Source organism: Anas platyrhynchos, chromosome 1, assembly GCF_047663525.1.
Source record: "Anas platyrhynchos isolate ZD024472 breed Pekin duck chromosome 1, IASCAAS_PekinDuck_T2T, whole genome shotgun sequence".
In the NCBI taxonomy this organism is placed as follows: domain Eukaryota; kingdom Metazoa; phylum Chordata; class Aves; order Anseriformes; family Anatidae; genus Anas; species Anas platyrhynchos.
Window position 1 is genome coordinate 138,030,790 of NC_092587.1, and position 22,480 is coordinate 138,053,269.

Below are 22,480 nucleotides of genomic sequence, written 5' to 3' on the forward strand. Positions count from 1 at the left end.
CTCCTGCCTAATTGTAGTAGCACCTGTCTTTCTTGGGCAGCCCTCTGTTTTGTCCAGGCCAGTACTGAGATGGTGTAGGGTTATCCTGGCTTTGGCTTTCCGGGTAAACATCTCAAGCACCATTTCAGTTTCCAGAAGAGAGAATGCACTATCAGTCTTCATATAGAAGTAAATTATTTCAAATTCTATGCACGTAAAGGAAACATACAGTATCTACATGTTCACATTGTTATGAGGAAGCTTATTATGCTTTTCAACTGCTAGTAGGTCAGACAAAATTACCTTTACTAAGGAATACAAATTTTGCTTAATGAGCATTTGAAAAGCCTGTAGATTACACAGTATTTTCATCCTTTCATTTCTTTCTCTTTCACCTATCTTCCTCCCACATATCCTAGTCTTCTTTTGGATTCTATTAGATTGTTTTCTGTTCTCTACTTCTTCTGCTTGATTATTTCAAAATAAGTTTTTATTTTTGTATTTTTTATTTATTTATTTTATCTTTTTAAGATGGATTGCAGTTGTATTCTGCTCATCATAAGCTATTTATTGTTCCAAATGTGGTTTTCCCTACTGGGTAAAGTGAATCAGAAAAGCAAAGCACTCAAGCTATTTCTCCTGTGCCATTTTCCTGGTTTCTGACAAGACACAGGAATCTTTTCTGTGAAGAATGCATTATAAATTTGCAAAGTGCATTTTATAATAAAAAATCATTTTATTTTCCCTAAAATAAATAGACACTGTCTCTGTCTTCAACAGGTGCTGTGTGAGTGCAGAAATGGAATTTAGATTCAGTTTCTCTCAGCATTATATTTCCAGAACACCAATTGTTGTGAAACAGAAGCACTGAAAGGCAGTAAAAGAAGTGGTTTTGGGAAATACAAGTGGGCTTTGCTTTCACTGTAGTAATGAGAAGTTACTTTTTGAAATTATTTTTATTTTTCTTCTTTCTGGCTATCTTTTGTGGCCCAGTAAGCTAGAAAATAAACAGAGATGACAGTCTTTAATGCACCCTGGTACTTTCAGTTCTTTGAAAATGAAGGAATGTTTCAAATTGAATCCAGGGCAAATGCAAAGACACCCAAATATATAAAACACTGTCATGAATGTCATTAGCAAGAACATTACTTAGAAAAAACTCAGGAAACCTGCCCATTTAGAGAGGCAGGTGGCTACGTAGTATCTGTACAGATGTAGTTGACTTTGACGAGCAGTGTGGCAGAGAACAATCAATCAAGCAGTTGCAGCCCATACTGACTACTGTGGCCTTCAGGCACTAGAAGATGTTACTCTTGCCCAGTTGCAGGATGCTTGAAGTCAAACCTCAAGATCTTACAGGAAGTCCTCCAAAACTCCTTGAGAGACTCCCTCCTTCCTCTCCCCTTTTCCTTGCTCCCAACCTGTGTTCATCCTCTGAGAGATGGGTAGCTATTTCTCCTCTTTGCAGTTACAACAAAAAAAACAAATACACTCTGAAACGACTGTGCATGTAGACTGCAATAAGTAGGTGACATCTTCAATTCTTGAGATCTGTACTTGCTGGAGTACTGCAGGAGGACACATCCATTACCCATTTGTATTCCCTGTGAACACTATCATAAGGAAGGGCACTGTTCTCATGCCAAGCTGTGTGCATAGAGCTAATGCATGCTGCTAAAACCCATGTTGCAACAAAATGCTTGGCTCGGTCCACCTCTCGTGCAACTCATACTTCATTAGTTTTAGCAAATGATTATCTCCATCTACCATGTTCAAACTGATTTGTTTTTGGTAGGGGTGTAGAAATAATCCCAGCTTTTATCACAGATTATTCCAGAACTGCATAGAAGTCTCTGTTCTTTAATCCTTCACTTCATTGTACCTAATGTTGTCACTTACAGCTGTACAAAAAAGCAGTATAATTCTGCTTTTAAGCTCCAGATCTGTACCCATCTGCTTCCATTGAAGTGTCCCTCTAATACAAATTGCAATAATCTGCACTTAAGGCCCAGTGTTTTTTGCTGGAATTTGGAGAACAGCTAAGATTTGAAATTAGCCAGTCCAAGTCCATATCACTTTCTTTGTGCTCAGAGAAAATAACTATTACATTTGCATGGATAGATTCACCTTGCTTTAGGGAAAGGCAGAAAGCAATTCAATAATGATAGCAAAAAATGTGGTAGATGTCAGGAACTGACAGTTCCCTACTTACTTTCTTTTGCTATTTTGGAAACTCCTAAAGCAATTTATAACTGTTTCTTCAGTCTGATTTGCCTTTGGTAAGAATAAGACTATCTAAGATTTTCAAAACATTTTCCTGGAAGATCTTTTGTATGAGCTTCACCATTTCAGTGTTCAGGCTATGTGCATATCCAGGGCCAGGAGAGCAAAAAAGCTGTACCCATTTTCAGCTTATGCCACGATCCAGCGTTTACCTTGAACAGTACAGAGTATTACCACCCCTAGGTCAGTCCAGGAGCCTCTTTCCAACAGTTGGTAAAAATTCCATTCTTCACGAGAAAATTTGCTAGCTGCTTAGCAGAGCACAATGCATTTGCAGAAAGAAGAAAAGCAAGATTGTGGGTACCTGAAGCTACAAAAGAGGGTCTTTTACACAAATCAGGAATGTGGCTGATAAGCCGCTTGTAAAATTTGGATGGCTGAGATGGTTATGACCCAGTACTTTTTTAATTGCCAAAACAAACCAACCAAACACCCCACCAGCCTTTGTGAAGATAAAGACTTTATCAAATGCAAAGGCATTTTATGTATCCTTTACCCCAGTACACCACATCCAACTTTCCTCCTGATACAGCTGAGCCAGACCTTTTCTACCACTTGGTATCTATCTGCCTGCGTCAATGATGTGGGGTGGATTTGACCCTGCTTGTGTCATGTTTCATACTAATATAAGGATGGGGATGGCCAAATGAGAGTTTGCTTTTAGAGCCTGCATGCCCTGAGTGTGGGTTGACTTCACTGCTGGAGTTTCCTAAGAGACGGACCATCTGGGCTGTCCCCACCCTGCTCTCTTTTGTGCTGGTTTTTGCTCTCCTCTTCTCTTGCAGTATAATGTTCATGTATGAGCTACTTTTGACTGAGGATGAATTAGATCACTGTGAGCAAAGCAGGGACTAGATTTGCTCAGTTTGCAGCATGGTAGTTTCAGTCCTTGGTGATGAGCAGAGATGGTTGTGAGACATGTTTTTTGGGACCATTGAGGCACTCAGTTGAGATTTTACTCAAAATCTCTATCAGGAAACAATATAGGAACTGAAGCTACAAAATTCCAGATATAAACTTCCTTCAGAGTTTTCAGCCTTATTTAGTTTTGGCTTTGTCTCCAGTAGTATGGAGGTCTTTCTGCTGGTAAACCGTTAGATTTCCTAGTCCTTATATCTGTTCCTTACAAGGATTTCCCTGCATTTTGCTCTAGATTAGCTTCACACCAGGCTAAGAAAAGTTCTCATGAGAGTTGCTTATCAGCGAATCTGCAGAACCAAAGTGATCAGTGATGTCAAGAAGGATCATGGGGAGAAGGTGGGGAAAGTTGTTCATAACGCTGGAAAACATGTTTTCGGTCATGCTGAGGACAGAAGCCACTTTAGAGCTGTCCAAAGGAGAAGGTGGCACTTAGAGGAAAAAAAAAAAAAAAAAAAAAAAAATAAAAAATAATGTTTACAGCTTTGTGATGAGGCAGAACCTTTGGTCTCTTTATTCTTCTGTATTTACATGGAATTTAAATAGAATATTGGTTGATCTTAGTTTTAATCTGTTGAATGATTTTGGATCCCTTTCTTTCTTTAACCTAATAGAAAAACAAACCCATGTGCATAAGCTGCAAGTCAAATGGCCTAAACTTTTATGAATGTCTTCTATTCTTGAATTTTCTTACAGCTGTGGTTCTTGAAGGCTCACTTTATTCATCTACCTGCTTTGCAGCAGGGGCCTATTCACATTTGGTCTTTGATTATAACTTTGTGATTTAAAGGTGTTTTTTTTTTTTTTTTTTTTTCCCAGTCAAGATTGTTATTCTTCTTTCCTCCTCACTTGTTCTGCAGTTTTTTTGAATCCATCATTTTTCTACAGTGAATATATGAGATAGCATTAGGTATCTGAAAAAATCACAACAAAGAGAGAAATTACTTGAAGAGGTGGGATGCTTTATTTCCGTGCCATTAAAAAATCCTAAATTATGTATTTCAGCTCTACGCATTAAAAAAAAAATCTGCTATTTAAGAAAAAGTAGAGAAGAAGAAAGAAAGAGAACATCATCCTGAGGAAAAAAATGCCAAAAAAATCATTTTTTTTTTTTTTTAGTTTGGTCTGAAATCCCATTCTACTGTTAAAGATAAATGTGCCAGAAGAATTAAACAGCTTCAGAAAGACCTTTAGCTGTGCAGGGAAAAAGCGAGTCTTGCTTGGACAAGAGATTCACTGCTTACATTCTCTGTCTGATTGAGCATTTCATCTGCATTTTCTCTCAGTCATCTACCAAAATGTGTCTTAAAACATCAGGGTGTATAGAGGGATCCTGTTTGCAGAGAGTCTATTTTGCTGTTTAAAGATGTTCTCCTGTTTCAAAGATCATTACACACCCTGAGATTATCTGCTAGCACATTTAGCCTGTGAGTCTTCAATGCCCTGTGGCTGCAGCCAGCCTTTCAGGGGGCTGCAGAGTCCTTCCAACCATCTCCTAACCACCTAAAATTTTCTTTGTGATTAAAAGTCACTATTTTTTTCTTTTGTTTGTGTTTTTGTTTGTTTGTTTGTTTTGTTTCTTTTTGGGTAACCCAGACACGCCTTCTTTCCTTTCTTAATTCTGCTTGCAGACTCTTCTCTTTCTTTCTCCTTTCTGGCCCTAGTAGAAAGCTGATAGCAACCTGGCCCTCGTAAGGATTTTTATTTTTTTTTCCTATGTGTATGTATAGATATAGATATAGATATAAATTGGAAAGCACAAAACATTCTTCCTGGAGTACTTTTGAACTTCTCCTTTTAAAGAGTCAGAGTGAAAGTGTGGCAAAAACCTTTAACTGAAAAATGCAATACCATAACTTTCACATTGCTAGTACATAATGTGTGAAGTGTGAAGTGTTGTTCTCTCTTTTCCCAATGTGCTCTCTCTTTTTCTAATGCAGGCTGGATTGCCATTTTGGGAGCCATTTGGCTGCTAGTGCTAGCAGACATCCATGACTTTGAGATGATATTAAACCGAGTGGAATGGGCAACCCTTCTTTTCTTTGCAGCATTGTTTGTTCTCATGGAGGTAAGATTTTGTGATTTCTAAAGCCTGAGCAGATAGAACCAGCTTAAAACGTGAATTTTGAGGACATGTATGTTGCCAGGCAAAGATGTCTTGCAGATTCAATTCTGCTAACAAAATGAAAATTGAATGCAGTCGCAGTAGTATGGAGTGAAACGGTGGAGTGGTAGAAGCCAGATATTTTTGACTAATTTTTCACTGTAAGCTTGGTCCTACTCTCCTTCTTCTGCATTTGCTGTGCACATCCAACACAATCATTTTCCATAAGTGGAATTTTTGTTTCCAGGTTTGTCTCTGCTCCATTCATTCAGGTATTTTATATATTTATGTATTTATTTTGAAATTCTTTAGACAAGCAATAGAAAAAATAAAAGAGCAAGAATAAACCATAGCTGAAAACTGCTTCTAATACTGTCAGCTACATGCTGGTTACCAAATGGCCTGAGAGCTTTCATGGGAGGATGGTTTGAAAGGATAATATCACTGAATTTCAGTTTCCAGTTGTAATTGCAAAAGATTTTTTACTTGAGCTGTCTGGATATCTCATTGTGTCATTTTTGTGTGTTTGTCTGTTCTAATAGTCTTTTTGATCCAGCCATGTTTTATACTCCTTTTTTAATATTTATATTTAATATTATTTTTAATTTTTATATTTTTACATTAAATTATATAAATTTAAAATAATACAATAATACAATACAATAATATAATACAATATATTTATATTTACCATTTAATGTTTTTGATTCTTTGTTTTACTGTTTGATGTATTTGATTTAGTGGATTTAGTTTTACTCCAAATGTTTGGAGAAATCTTTGTATGAATATCCGTATTTGTATGTCAATAAGGTGTCTGTGCATTTCCTAAAATATTTGGTATTTCTTAGTTGTTACTTTTTCCATTTAAATGATGTTGTTAAGTTGTAGAAACATGATTGATAAAACAAGAATAATCACTGGGTAGTGAATTTTCTTTGTGAGTAGTCTGGGAAAAGCCTAGAATAACAAATTATCTTGCACAGCTTTCCCCCTACTATACACTCCAGTATTGGAAAAAACACAGACTTTGTAAATTGGGATCTATAAAAAAACAATTTATTAAGAAAAAAAAAAAAAGGGACTAAATTTGAAGCAAATACAAGCATTGAATAACTCAACTAAATCTAATTAATTCCAAACTGGAAGTTAAAATCTGGTCACCTCTGAAAAGATGAATAGGCACTCTGATTATCATTAGGAAGCTTGTTTGAGACCTAGTAGGTCTAAAATTCATCAAGGAAATACTGATGTATCGCACACTTATTAGCACAGGCAATTTTTAGTTCTGTGTTATCAGGTTCTATATATCCTTGTGTTTTCTAGCTCTCATAGGGAATCCATACTGAAGCCATTTTTATTTTGTTAGCTGCTGCTGTAACAGTCTATTAGTTGCATTCCCTGACGTATTTATTGTTTTAGCTTGAATTGAACAGTTTTGATTTGAGTGCAGTCTGACTGTACAATAACATAGTAAAACACACAGGAAGTTATTTGCCATTTACTGCCAGACTTCAGATATGACTGCTATAATTCACTGAACTTCAGTTCTTCACTTTTATGGTTTCTCAGGTCACCAGTGAATAGTTTGCTAATGAAAGAAAAAATTTCCTGGCTCTTAGTATAACAGCAATTTATAGTCATGAAAGGAACTTATCCTGGGAGTCAAGAGAAAAAGTGGGAGACAGTATATTGACAGCAGTCATCATGACATACTGCCCATAAAAGGGTTTGATGCAGATTTGTGTGCATAAAGTTCAGTCTAAAATGTTACATGATTTTTTTTTCTGCAGTAAAGCTCTAATCTCGAGCTGTCAAACTGGAAATCATATGCTGGAAGGCACCAATTAGTGCAGTAATGCTTATTCCTCTCAGAGGACACAGGAAGATCCAGGAGACCCTCTGTGCAGTTTACATCCTGGGGAAGCCAGTGGCATGGTACTAATTGCTGCCTTTCACTTATGTGCTTGCAGGCAATAAGTCTGGATATTATAGACATTTTAAAGTTTGTTGTGTGATTAACACTGTCATCATACCCAACATGATGAGCTACCTGCAGAATGACTGTCTTGAAGGAGCAATGTGCATGTCTTTTACTCACTTCCCTCTTTCCTGAACATGTCTTCTGTAGTACCATGTCTGGATTCCAGAAGAAATTTTGGGTGATACTGAAAAGAAATATGTTGTGTTGATGGATAATTAAATAACAAGGCAGCACTGCTAACCAAATGTAATGCTTAGCTCTGCTTGCTGACAGCTACGTGAGAAGCTTATTTTAAGGTGTGAACACAAAGCAATTGCAGAAAAGAAAAAAAAAAAGACAATATTACTGCTTTTACATACATTTTAAAAATCACTTTGATAAATATTGAGTTAATGTGGGTGGAGAACTCATTGAGAGCAACCCTGCAGAGAAGGACTTGAGGGTTCTGCTAGACAAAAAGCTTGACATGAGCCAGCAGTGCACACTTGCAGCCCAAAAGGCCAACTGCATCCTGGGCTGCATCACCAGAGGAGTGTCTAGCAGGGCGAGTGAGGGGATTGTGCCCCTCTGCTCTGCCCTTGTGAGGCCCCACTTGGAGTGCTGCATCCAGGTCTGGGGCCTCCAGCACAAGAAGGATGTAGAGCTGTTAGCGTGGGTCTGGAAGAGGCCACGTGTAAGACCAGAGGTCTGAAGCACCTCTCCTATGGAGAAAGGCTGAGAGAGCTGGGGCTGTTCAGCCTGGAGAAGAGAAGGCTGAAGGTGACCTAACTGCAGCCTTTAGATTTTTAAAGGGGTCTTACAAAAAAAATGGAGAGCAACTTTTTGATCAGGTAGGCAATGATAGGACAAGGGGGAATAGTATTAAGATAAAAAGGGGAAATTTAGATTAGATGTTAGGAGGAAGTGAGGCACTGAAACGGGTTGCTCAGAGAAGCTGTGGATGCCCCATCCCTGGAGGTGTTCAAGACCAGGCTGGATGAGGCTCTGGACAATCTGATCTAAGGGGTGACACAGGTAGCTTAGAATCAAAATAGTAACTTAAGAATATAAAAATGTATTTGTTAAAGCCATGAAAAGTGTTATTATTTTTTAATGTAAAGGGTATGTGTATGCATCTTAAAGCTTTATCATCTGTTTTCTGAATGCAGCATTTTTAAATGTAGATGTACCTTTTCCCATGAGACGAGTTGTTAAAAGTAAATACAGTCTCTGGGTCATATTTAATATGTGGCACTACTGGCTCTGCTCTCCTCCTTGTTTTCCTTCTCAATGGGATGGTGTTCACTTAGAACTTCTGAGTGAGACATCCTGTCTTTTATGAGATACAGCTGCCCTGCCTTTACCTATACATCTGCTTTTACTCATGTGGCGAGTGGAAAACTACCAGCCCAGCCATGGTATTGGTGCTCCTGCAGCATGTGGGTGCTGCTGCCCTGTGCTGCTGGTGGTACCCAAACAGTTACACACTGCTGCCCAACTGAAGAATTGCTGGTCTCAATGACAGCCCCGCTGTCACTCTGTCATTACTATGTCTACTGTGCCACACTACTCGGTACCTATTAGGATCTTTGTCTGTCTCTGTCATGGGATTTGACAGTGTGTGAGTTCAATGCTGTTTTTTTCCCCCCAGTGATGTCTCTGAAGAGCTCTGTCTGACTGCCCGCTGTGCAGGTTGCACAGCATCATGCCATGTGAATGCTGACTTCTTCAGCTCTGTGTGGTGATGCTCTCAGGCTGCACAGTGTTGCATCTAACTGATTCATTGTCATGGCAGGAAAATGGAAAGTAGACTAACCACCTTGGTCTGGGCTGCACCAAAAATGATGCGATTTTCTTCCCCGAGATACTGAAAAGTCAAAAAATAGATGTACCTCATTCAGCCTGGAAATAGTGCTTCATTCTGAATAAAACAAAATCAACATAAATTGAAGTCCCTTCTGAGATAAATTTACCCCCTTACCTTGTGTTTTGAAGGAATAGATCATACTTCTGGTGTGAGGACTCAGTTTGCCTTTGACTCCTATCTGCCCAAGGAGAGAACAGAACCAGAACCACTGGGCTGGAGTCTTGCTATGTCTTTTCATGCCTGGTAGTAACCATGGCTGTCTGGGGTACTACCCAAGTATCCCTCACAAATGGGAATAGTTCCCACAGGGAGGACAGGGCACTGTGGAACAGATTGTCCCCTGGCCCAGTGGTTACAGGGCTCTCCTTCTCAGGCTGGATGCTTGACGTGGGCATCGGGGAGCTGCTTTTCCTGTCTTCTAGGTGCTGCTGCCTCTGTGCCAATTTTCATTCACCCAAAGCCTCTGGCCTGGTTTTAGCAGATGGGTAGTGTTAGTTTTTACAGGTGCGATGCAGCTGCTTAACAGAAAAATAAATTTTGTTTTCTATTTTCCTTCACATAGTCCTGAGCACAAGATGCCTGACCTTTTAAATATGATACACTTCTGTCTACATTGTGGTTATGTCCAAGGTTTTGGGGCCACTGAATAAAAGTCAGTTGTCCTCAGGTATTCAGGAAAACTTGTTCACTGAAGAATGTAATCTTGACATTTCAGCCATTCTCTGATGCCTTTGCCCCAGGCTCTTGAAGCAATCCCACTAGTCTTTCCACTACAACCAGCCCACTTCTGCAAATACAGCTACCATTTCTGTGTCTGTTCTTTCCACCAACTGCAAAGTTGCTGTAAAAGCTGCAAGAGATGAATTTCAAGATCTTGTGAATAGAAATGAATTGTGTATGCTTACATCTACTGAAAAAATGTGGCTTCATCAATACCTCACTAGCTGATATCATTGTCTTTTTTTAGGCTTTGGCTCATTTGCATTTAATAGACTACATAGGGGAGCAGACAGCTTTGTTAATAAAGGTATGTTTAAAATATTGACAGTGTTTTTCAGGTAAGGAAAACAGTTGTACTCTAATAAAATACTAAATAATATTTTTCTCTTGGAATTTTATGTTAAATATTATATTTCTACATCAGTAATATTGAGAAGGTATATCATATTTTTGGGTGGATGATATTTCAGTGTGTATCTATGGGCAGAAGAAATGTTGCCATAAGTGCAAAAAGGAAGCCTTTTTTTTACAGCCTGATAAACAAAAAATCCCAAGGTGCAAACAAATATAAATAGTGAAAGGGGAAAACTTGCAGTTACACAGTTAATTTGAGTATTAGAAATATCAGTCTTTTAATTTCTATTTGTTCAAATAGCCTTGAAAAAAAATAGTAATTTTGTTACTAAATGCCAGGCTATTTCTTTACAAAATGCTTATTCTATCTGAGAGACTGAAGAAATAAAAGATGTTGATAAACTAAAACCATGAAGACCCTGTGTGATTGTGCCGTTAGGGGGACAGAGCAATACTGATCTCGTCAAAGTTGTAAATTAACCTCTTTCAATTCCAGGTTGTTCCTGAAGAACAGCGCTTGGCGGTAGCCATCATTTTAGTGCTCTGGGTGTCTGCTTTGGCCTCGTCCGTGATTGACAATATTCCGTTCACAGCTACGATGGTAGGAGTCGATACAGGTTTGATGTTTCCTCCTCCTGGTGCTGGGAAGGGAGCTGAGCCTGCTGGTTACAATTTGCTTTTTTTTTGACCTCTGCTATGTTGTAATTTACTTTATTGCCTGAGACTCCATCATTATTACAAACTTACTCATGTTCTTTAGATGTCTAGCTGGCCATTGCTGCAGTTGTCTGTTGAACTAGTAGCTGCATTTGTAGTTGTCTGTTGAACTAGTGCACTGTTTTAGCTGCATTTTTGCACTTTCCTTGTTATATCAAAATAGATAGCTGAAAAATAAAATAATCTTTTGAATGGAAACTGTCATTATCCATCTACTTCTGTTGGTGTTTTCCCTCTATTTGCAATGTAGTTATGCAATTTTTTAAAATACTTGTATAACCTTTTATAACTTCCACAAGTTATTAATTCAAAAAACAGCAAATAATATTAAATATAAAAAGTGTTTTCAGCAGCTGATCCTAAATATCAGAAAAGTATCAAATTATAACAAATTAGGGCATGGTCAGATAGATTTATTCAATCAAGACCTGTATTTAAAGTGCAGTAATTCCTTAATTATGCCATAGGAATGATTCACTGTTACAGCATGTAACAAAAATTCAGAATTTTTTGGTGCTTTTTTTTCTGCCATTGTCATTGGGTGGCCATGTGCACCCTTAGCTTGAGTCAAGAGTTAAGACGCTTCCTACAGGGCATATGACAGGTTGGATGGATTTGCAACTATATAATTATATGCTAATATGGTATTTTGGTTTGATCACCATGGTGTTTCCTGTGGAATAATATTGATTTAACAACAGACTGCAAGCAATATGTAGTAGGCAAAGGCTGGTTCAGGATGAGTCACCTCCCAGCAAACACTTAAGGACAATTAAGCAATAATGCAAAAATCTTAGCTTAGAAGGTTTTACCTCATATCCAGCTAGTCTATAAAAATTGGTTTTGAATAATAACAAAAAGCATCTCTATGCACATAGACCAAAAGGACTTTTAGAGATTTTGAAAGCAAACCTCTTTTAAAGACTGTGTGTATCGTGGAATGGTACTGAAACACAGGAGTCTTTTGGGTTGTAGACCATGGCTTTTGAATCTTTGAGGGATGTAAATACAGGCAGACAAGAAACGATTCCTGGCAACATTTTAGAAATTTCAAATACTTATCTTTTCCATTCTATTCTGGGCCAAACCTGAGGCTGTTGCAATCTATTTTCTTGGAAAATAGGTGGAGAGGGAGGGAGGGAGGGAGGGAGGGAAGGAAGGAAGGAAGGAAGGAAGGAAGGAAGGAAGGAAGGAAGGAAGGAAGGAAGGAAGGAAGGGAGGGAGGGAGGGAGGGAGGGAGGAAAAAAAATGCAGGCATATTTTCATCTATGCAAAAGCTGTCAACAGCTGAGGTGTTATGAAATTCCTGTATATGGCAGACTGAAGCCAAGACCTAGCATTGGCTAGCTCAAAGAATGAACTAGGACTTTGGTCTTTGTTATTCTTCATCATAAAATTCCTGAATAATTAAGTCACAGTTTTTTATGTAAGATTGTATGTGTTTTCAGTTAATATTATTTTTTTTTGTCTCTTTGGCACTTAGTTCCTACTGATGAAACAACAATAATTGCTTTTGGAAGGATATTTAACAGCATGCATGTCAAAGTTATAAACTCCAGATGTGGAGTATTACATGTTTTGAACCCATATCCTTTGTAGATTATCTTTTATTTAAATGGGTACAGTGTGTGTGTGCATGTAGTATACACAGTGCAACCAGTATTTCTCAGAAGACCTTTTATTTATTGACTTGTTTATTTACAGAATCAATCTGCAACTATTAAGAGCAGGTAGTTTTCCACACAGCTAATTCAGTCATTCAGCCACATAGTTCATTCACACTTTCACACTGTTACCCAGGGGGAATAAAAGCTTGGAACTCAACCCCAAGTTGACACTCAGAACCAGAGGATCATATTGGCATATGCATGGATATAAGTTTGGTTTCACATACTGTAGAATATAGGAATATGGAAGATCTGCTACGGTATAACTTTGAATGATCCTGCCCTCTTCTGGCAAAAGCTGTCAGCTTCATGGCTGAGTCCTAACCTCTATAGTCACAGTATATCTGTGTGGTTTTCATAAATATCAGCTGTGTGGACTGACTTGGAGGATGGCATCAGAGGTCTCTTCCAGTATTGAATTTACATTAATGTGACGCCCATCTACAAGAAGGGCCGGAGGGCAGACCCGGGGAACTACAGGCCGGTCAGTTTGACCTCAGTACCAGGGAAGCTCATGGAGCAGATCCTCTTGGGAGTCATCATGCGGCACTTGAAGGGCAAGCAGGCGATCAGGCCCAGTCAGCATGGGTTTATGGAAGGCAGGTCCTGCTTGACGAACCTGATCTCCTTCTACGACAAAGTGACGCGCTGGGTGGATGAGGGAAAGGCTGTGGATGTGGTCTACCTTGACTTCAGCAAGGCTTTTGACACCGTCTCCCACAGCATTGTCCTCAAGAAACTGGCTGCTCTTGGCTTGGACTGGCGCACGCTTTGTTGGGTTAGAAACTGGCTGGATAGCCGGGCCCAAAGAGTTGTGGTGAATGGAGCCAAGTCCAGTTGGAGGCCAGTCACTAGTGGCGTCCCCCAGGGCTCGGTGCTGGGGCCGGTCCTCTTTAACATCTTCATCAATGATCTGGATGACGGCATTGAGTGCACCCTCAGTAAGTTTGCAGATGACACCAAGCTAGGTGCGTGTGTCGATCTGCTCGAGGGTAGGAAGGCTCTGCAGGAGGATCTGGATAGGCTGCACCGATGGGCTGAGGTCAACTGTATGAAGTTCAACAAGGCCAAGTGCCGGGTCCTGCACCTGGGGCGCAATAACCCCAAGCAGAGCTACAGGCTGGGAGAGGAATGGTTGGAGAGCTGCCAGGCAGAGAAGGACCTGGGAGTGATGGTGGACAGTCGGCTGAATATGAGCCAGCAGTGTGCTCAGGTGGCCAAGAAGGCCAACGGCATCCTGGCTTGTATCAGAAACACTGTGACCAGCAGGGCTAGGGAGGTGATCGTCCCCCTGTACTCGGCTCTGGTGAGGCCGCACCTCGAGTATTGTGTTCAGTTTTGGGCCCCTCGCTACAAGAAGGACATCGAGGTGCTTGAGCGGGTCCAAAGAAGGGCGATGAAGCTGGTGAGGGGCCTGGAGAGCAAGTCCTATGAGGAGCGGCTGAAGGAGCTGGGCTTGTTCAGCCTAGAGAAGAGGAGGCTCAGGGGTGACCTTATTGCTCTGTATAAGTACATTAAAGGAGGCTGTAGCGAGGTGGGGGTTGGCCTGTTCTCCCATGTGCCTGGTGACAGGACGAGGGGGAATAGGCTAAAGTTACGCCAGGGGAGTTTTAGGTTAGATGTTAGGAAGAATTTCTTTACTGAAAGGGTTGTTAGGCACTGGAACGGGCTGCCCAGAGAGGTGGTGGAGTCACCATCCCTGGAAGTCTTCAAAAGACATTTAGATGTAGAACTTAGGGATATGGTTTAGTGGGTACTGTTAGTGTTAGGTTAGAGGTTGGACTCGATGATCTTGAGGTCTCTTCCAACCTAGAGATTCTGTGATTCTGTGATTCTGTGATACCCATCCCAAACTGATTAGCAACTGACCAGTAGGAGTAAAGGGAAACAGGGCTCACAGGGTGACAGCCTGTTTGACTTGTACATAGATAGATTCCTGAAATATCATTCAAAGACAGTGAGAGGCTTGGTGACAGCTCACAGTTAAGCACCCCAGCTCTATCTCTTCTGTATTCAAAAGGAGTGTATCCAGTGCTTGTTTTCTATATTCCATGGATGACAGTCTTACAGTCTCAGCTCTTCTGGCCACAAACCTCTAGCTGACTGTGGGCACAACCATTGCAATGGCAAGGGCACCCAAAAAGTCACAAACCTGCTTTTCTTCATGGGTGAGGACGTGCAAGGAGACAAGCATCAGTTCATCCATGAAATGTCCCCAACACTGCCTCTGCAGCTGTTGTATGAGGTCTTCCACTCACCCCCACAACACGGTGTAGCATGTGCTGTCCAGACTTGGAGCAGAGGGGTAAGATGGGCTACAGACTCTACAGCAACTCAGACATGGTGTGAGAACAGACAGGAGTAAGGGTCTGCAATGTGCAGTGACTGTGATGGGGAAGTGGCATCTTAACATCATTTGTGTAAGACACAGAAAGATAGTGTGGTGATTTTTAGAAGGCCCTATAGACGCAGATGGGTTTATGTGTTACTTTCCCTGCAGAAAGTTTGAAACCATATACCAACAGGATGCATTTAGCCCTGTGCCATACTGTAAATTCAGACTATATATCTAATTCAAAGAAAGGCCCCCTAGACTGGAGGCAATGTAGATGAGAGTAGTCTCAGCTCCAGCTCTTTCAGTCTCCTGACCTTCTCCTATTACATGCATTACTTGCTAATATAGAAGTTGTTATGTAGAGTGTTTTGGCAACAGGAGTGCCTGAGAAATGGAAGAACTATGGAATTCCACTCTAGCATGTAAGAAGGCCTGCAGCTCGACTTCTAAGGGGTATAGTTCTGTTAAACAAAAAGAGAAAAAAAAAAAAAACAGAGAGGTCTGTAAATATGATGCTGTTTCAGTAAAAAACAACCAAACAACCAAACAAAAAACTTTGAAGTGTGGCAGTCTAGATTTTCACTTCAGCTTTTTTGTTTGTACAGTGGGATAATTAGACTTATAATGACGTGCTTTGTGCAAAGAAAAATGAAAAAGAAACTGTGAATGGCTAATGAATGGAAACATAAATGAAAAAAATCATTTTGTCTGATTTTGGATAAAGTTGACCGGTCCATTTTAAGTGTCATATTTCACAGTATTAAATTTTATAGCTGTTTCTTACCTTAATAGGATGTGAAATGTGGAAACTGTTGATCATTACTGAAAATAACTAATTAAAACATGAATGTATCTGAGACAGCACAACTAAGAAATCAAGGAAACAACCTGTTTTATGAATTGAAGTAATGAAAACAGATTTCAAAAATGGTTTCCTATAAGAAAATGTAAGCATTTTCAAGGCTTGTTAAGTATCTAGGTAGAGAAATAAGGATTCTTTTTTATCCTAAAACATAAGCACAATAAATTATCTGTAATCTTAAGAATAAAATCTATTATTTTTTTTAAGTTGTTTTAAGATAGAAATGTTGTATGGTGCAAAATATTAAAGTACTTAAGCATCTATTACATGTTGATATTTTTCAGCACCTCTCTAGCATTCTGCTCTAAAAAAAAAATTCCTGAAAGGTAGAAACAGAATCAGTTTATTATTTGAAGCATCTTATCCTGATGTATCTTACCTTATCTTTTCAGTGCAACACTGCAAAATTGTTCAAATTCTTCTTTGCTCTAGACAATAGTAAATCTGTACCAACATCTCCTTCAAAATTGTCATACCGCATGGAATTCATATATAGAGGCAGTGAAACTGCATTCTGTACAGAGATCAGAACATAGCAAGCATTTTATCATAGAATCATAGAATTACAGGATTATAGAATCATAGAATTACAGAATCATAGAACTACAGAAAGGTTTGGATTGGAAGGGACCTTGAAGACTATCTAATTCCACCCCATCCTGCCATGGGCAAGGGCACCTCCCACTAGGCCATGTTGCTCAATACCCCATGCAACCTGGACTTGAACACTCCAGGGATCGGGCATCTACAATCTCTCTGAGCAACCTAATCTAGTGCCTCATAACCCTCATAGTAAAGAATTTCTTCTCTATATGTAATTCAAATCTACTCACTTTTAGTTTAAAGCCATTACTCCTTGTCCTGTCACTATACTCCCCACCTTTCCTATAGGCCCCCTTTAGGTACTGGAAGGCCGCTATAAGGTCTCCCCAGGGCCTTGTCTTCTCCAGGCTGAATGACCCCGGCTCTCTCAGCCAGTCTGTGTAGGAGAGGTGCTCCAGCCCTCTGATTATCCTTGTGGCCCTTCTCTGGACATGCTCTAATAGGTCCATGTCCTTCCCACATTGGGTGCCCCAGAGCTGAATGCAGTATTCCAGGTGGGGTCTGCAATGTAAGGGGGAAAAAACACTTCCCTTGATCTGCTGGTCATGCATGTTTTGATACACCTCAGGATACAATTGGCTTTCTGGGCTGCAAGACCACACTGCCAGCTCACGTCAAGCTTCTCATCAATTAACACCCCCAGGTCCTTCTCCTCAGGGCGTTTCTCAATCCATTCTTCACCCAGCCTGTATTTGTGCTTGGGATTGCCCCAGCCCAGATGCAGGACCTTGCACTTGGCCTTGTTGTACTCCATCAGGTTTGTACAGGCCCACCTCTCAAGCCTGTGCAGGTCCCTCTGGATGGCATCCCTTCTCTCCAGTGTGTTGACCACACTACACATCCTGGTGTAACTGGCAAACATGCAGAGGGTGCACTAAATCCCAATGTCCATGTCACTGACAAAGATGTTAAAAAGCGCTGGTCCCAATACTGACCCTCAAGGAACACCACTCGTCACTGATCTCCACAAGAGATGCTGACTGCAACTCTTTGAGTGCAACCATTCAGCCAATTTCATCCTTAGTGAGTGTTCCATATGTAGAACCCATGTCTCCAATTTAGAGACAAGGATATCATGGGGGACAGTGTCAAATGCTTTGCATAATTCCAGGTAGATTGCATCAGTTGCTCTTTCTCTATCCACCAGTGCTGTAACTCCATTGTTGAAGGCCACCAGATTTGTCAGGCATGATCTGCCCTTAGTGAAACCATGTTGGCTGTCACCAGTCACCTCCTTATTTTCCAACATTTTCCTTTTTTCCCTTTTTAAAAATGGGGGTTATGTTTCCCTTCTTCCAGTCAGCTGGAACTTCACTGGATTGCCATGACTTCTCAAACATGACGGAATTTGACTTAACAACTTCATCCACCAATTCCCTCAGGACCTGCAGATGCATCTTCTCTGGTCCAATGGGCTTGTGCACCTTTAGATTCCTTAGATGGTCTCAGACCTGATCTTCTCCTACAGTAGATGGATTTTCATTCTCCCAGTCCCTGCCTTTGCCTTCTGTGACATGGGCTATTTATCTAGAACACTTGTTGGTGAAGACTGAGGCAGATAAGTCATTGAGTACCTTGGCCTTCTCTGTGTCCCAGGTAACCAGGTCTCCTCTTTCCTTCTGGACAGGGCCCACAATTTCCCTAGTCTTCCTTTTACCACCAACATATGGAAACTTTTCTTGTTGCTCTCGATGTCCCTGTACAAATGTAATTCTAATAGGGCTTTAGCTTTCCTAACCTGATCCCTGGCTGCTCAGGTGATTTCTCTGTATTTCTCCCAGGCTACCTGTCCTTTCTTCCACCCTCTGCTACGCTCTGAGCTCTAACCGCCCTTCCACCCTTTTTTCTGCTTGAGTTTAAGGAGCTCCTTGTTCATCCATGCAGGCCTCCTGCAGTTTTTGCCTGACTTCCTCTTGTTGGGATGCATCACTTCTGAGCCTGGAGGAGGTGATCCTTGAATACTAGCCAGCTTTCTTGGTCCCCTCTTCTCGCCAGGGCTTTGTCCCATGGTACTCTACCAAGCAGATCCCTGAAGAGGCTGAAGTCTGCTCTCAAGTCCAGGGTAGTGAGCTTGCTGTGCTCCTTCCTTGCTGCCTTCAGGCTTACAAACTTTGCCATTTCATTGTCATTCTACTCTTCAGCTTTACTTTCCCCACCAGCCCCTTGTTGTTGGTGAGGAAGATTTCATACTAGAAAGGATGTTTTAGGAAGTTAAATGTGTACTTGAAAGAGTGGACTGGGTTTCTGAAGTGACTTAGCTCATCGTAGTTTGATTACTCTTAACTGTTTATGTTTTGGTGAAATTCTGTGCTAAACTAAAATAAAACTTTGCACCCACAGAAAGATAAAGCAGCAGTATTCAGACCATATTCCATTTGCTTGTTTCACATAATTTGTCATGAATGCAAAGGTCATGAACTGTCCCAGAACAAGATGATTGAAACTGGGTAGTTGAACTGTAACCAGAAGATTTTTCCCTACTTTTAATGCATTGGAAAGTGAAGGCCCAGCTCCCTAATTAAAATGTTTATCAGGGTGACTGTTTATTGTATTTAGTTGCATAAACATGCCTGGCACCTGTGATAGCTGCCCACACGTATGAAAATCCATATTTTTTTGTCAATATTTAAAAAATCTACTGTAGCAAAATATTTTGAATTTGGTATGTACTTTGTGGGAAAATCCTTGCACTCTGTATGCAAAGGTCTATGTTTTCAGTGTCAAACCTACTAGATGTAAACTTATCTGTGAATTGCTTAAAAACAACCCACAAAATAGTATGTGCATAAAGACTTAAAAAAGCAGGAGCTTAGTTATTAAGTCTTGTGCATTTTTTTTCCAGAATGGAGAGGATTTTTATTTATTCATTTATTTATTTTTTCATGTTGGATATCCAGCTTTCTTTGTCTGAAGAACAAATGTGGTGAATCACGTAGTGGTGCTCTGTGTGTCATTCTATTAATCCGCTGATATTTTTCTTCCCTTTTGAACAGACTAAACTCACAATGACATTCCTTAATAGGTAGTCTTACTCATTTTTAAGACCTGTATTTTCCTAGTATTGTCATTTAAATAGCCGTGCATTTCTGCCCTTAGAATGTTAGGTGACATGATTTTATTACCAGCACGCTCTTTAATTTAATTGACATGTTTTATCAGCTGCATATGCTGGAGCCATCTGTTTATGTTTTTCTTTTATTACCGGAACTAAAAATATAGCCATAGTAAATCTTTGTTTTAGCTGAGTCTAAATACTATTTCCTCAATACGTTGTAACAAGCAATTTCCATTAGCCACCTGGCTGGCAAGGTGACTTAGTCTCTGACAGGTCTTTGTTAGAAATCAGATAAATTTTGACAAACTACTTCTTACCCCTAAAACTATCAGTCTTTTCATTTGCACTACTGAATATTTCACCAGTATCTCATGTTCTTAGTGCCACTTTTATTTTTGGATCTTTTTTCCCTTCTGCCCTACTGGAGTTTTCTATGTTCTTCATTTCAATGTTCAATTAATGTGTAAGACTGTACCCTCACAGTCTGCAGAGACAGACCAATCATCAACAGTTTGGGAAACTAGAAATAGCTTTTATTCTATTAATGTACATTCTCTGCAGTTTTCATAGAAAATATCTTTACCACATGCAGTTCTTAGCAAAGTGTGTGCTGTGAAACCCCATATTGTAGAACAGCAATGAATCCCTAAAAGATGTAAATTGCTGCTTTACTGTCATGTTGCACAAATAGACAAGATGGGCAATATGACCTGATGACTTCTCTTGTGCTGCATAAATATGGGAAAAACATGAATGAGCAGCTAAGTTACCCTGCTTGCATGATGGGGGTGTGTGATTACTTTTACAAATATTTTTGGAAAGCAGAGAGGGCTTACCCTGCTGTTGCTTATGAATCTTCTGCCACCCCAAGAGGCATCTCTCACTGACAGAGCAGCACTGTCTCTCCTCTTCGGTTTCCTCCCTACATATCTAGGGTTCAGCTAGTTAAGCTAAATCATCATCTCTGCTTGTATTTCAGAAGAGAGTCTTCAAAGGTTCAAAAGATCTCTTACTTCTTGATCTCCTTGACTAGTTAAATGTCACGCTCATGAGCAAGCTTTGTCATAAAAATAGGTTGATAGAATAAAGGTCTTGATTCAACTTGCTCTTTGGTAATTAGGAGTCATGGAAAAGAGTCTGTGGCAGCAAGGTGTGAAAATGTTAACTGTTTGGTCACACATTTGCTTCCAAAGTTTATGTATCAAAATAAATGTGAAAGCAAAATGCTGGAGGCTCTCTGTTCCACTTTCATCCCAGGAAAACTGGAAGGAAAAAGGCTTGTGAGGGGTTGAATAGAGCCCCTCTGAAAAACAGAATTGAGATATTCAATTCTGACCCCCAATATTCTCTTTCAAAAAAAGGGATTGCCTACCACAATATAAATGCAAGGACTCTATTGAGAAAAATTACAGTATTTTATAAAATTTAGCTTGGTAGTATTTTACATATATAATTCTAGTCTAAAATCTTCTAGTTTTCTATTTTTCAAAGCATTAATTTAAAGTAAAAATTAAGCTTCCTCTATTTGCGGTTGCCTAAATCTTGCTTAAATTTTCAGGATGATGAAGAGCAGAGAGGAATGAGAAGAAATATGCTGTCCTGCAGAATTATATATTTGAAATTCAATACATTCCTAATATTATTAACTGTTAATAGATGGTATATTTTCTAGGGAAGGTGGGCAATTGTATAACAGTAATAAAGCCCAACCCATTTTTAAAAGCTTTCAGAACTATTCAAGATTAAAATCAGCATGAAATATTAGAATATATATACATTTGCATTTTTGGTCTTTTAATGTTTGTAACACGCCCTATGTATTTCCAAAATGCATACCGTAAACAAACATTTTGTTCACAAGAGTTGATTTTGACTAGGATAACTATATAGACAAATGTGCCAGCATCATTAAATAGCTGTGTTGTTTGTGCATCAGCTTTTATTTTCTCTCTATAACAAATTTAATGTTCTGTATATGATAGAGATTAATGACTAATACCTCTCTATATCAAGTCTTTGAGGACACTCTCCTTTTTCCAGGTACGCTTATTATTTCTTATAGTTGTGTTTTTCTGTTTTAGTACTTGGAGACACAGAATCATAGAATCACAGAATATCCCAAGTTGGAAGAGATCCACAAGGATCATCGAGTCCAACTTCTGGGTCCCAAAAGGACCACCCAAAAAATCAGACCATGTGTCTGAGTGCATTGTCCAAACACTTGAACTCAGCAGGCTCAGTGCAGTGACCATTGCCCTGGGGAACTTGTTCCAGTGCTCAGCCATCCTCTCAGTGAAGAACCTTTTCCTAAGACAAAGCCTGAACCACCCCTTTCTCAGCTTCAAGACATTTTCTCAGGTCCTATCACTGATCACCAGAGAGAGGAGATCAACACCTGCCCCACCTCGTAGACCACGATGAGGTCTCCCCTCAGTCTTCACTTCTTCAGGCTGAAGTCATATAGATAGTGAGATGAGATAGTGAGTCATATAGAATGGGTGAGGGGGGTGATTTGGCTCTGCTCTCTTGAGCTATGTCACTCATTTTATTTAAACTCTGCCAATCAAGCAGTAATGTAAGGTGAAATGTGGTTCAATATCAATTTTTCCAGAATTCTCGTGGTAAGATTTCTCTTGCTAAGTCTGTTGAAATAAAGGCTATAAGGAATTAATGCTATCTTCCTGAAAAGACGTTATGATTTTCATTCCAATATTGATAAGGATGCTGTTTATGTAATCTAAAGACAGAATAATGATGGAAACATGAGGTTTTTAAGCTTTATTTACTTTTTTTTCTCTTTTGAGGAGCAGCACTTAAAAAACTATGAAAAAGGCTGCATTCCATTTAAATTAATCGACAAATATATTTGTACAATATGCATTGCAGCAAGCTATGTTCCAGCTTGCAAACTATCCTAGCATGGTCTGCTTTTGATGCTGTTGTATATGTTGTGTATTTTTTTTCTAACTCTTTCATAGTTTGCATTTTTTTTGTCACTCGGGTTAAATATAACAGTAAATAAAGCTGAAGTTTGAGGTATTGGTAGTGCAGAAGTG

At 39.7% G+C, this 22,480-nt stretch overlaps 1 protein-coding gene across 2 annotated transcripts in view; it reads left to right on the forward strand.

Moving 5' to 3' along the window:
- The window catches only part of OCA2 (OCA2 melanosomal transmembrane protein), a 195,874-nt gene that overhangs the window by 127,828 nt on the left and 45,566 nt on the right, over positions 1 to 22,480 (forward strand). For both annotated transcript variants that reach the window (XM_013104470.5, XM_021275880.4), the window contains 3 exons: positions 5,121 to 5,248; positions 10,079 to 10,138; positions 10,682 to 10,786. In XM_013104470.5, coding sequence (XP_012959924.3) covers positions 5,121 to 5,248; positions 10,079 to 10,138; positions 10,682 to 10,786 — 293 coding nt within the window. The remainder of the gene's footprint in view (positions 1 to 5,120; positions 5,249 to 10,078; positions 10,139 to 10,681; positions 10,787 to 22,480) is intronic.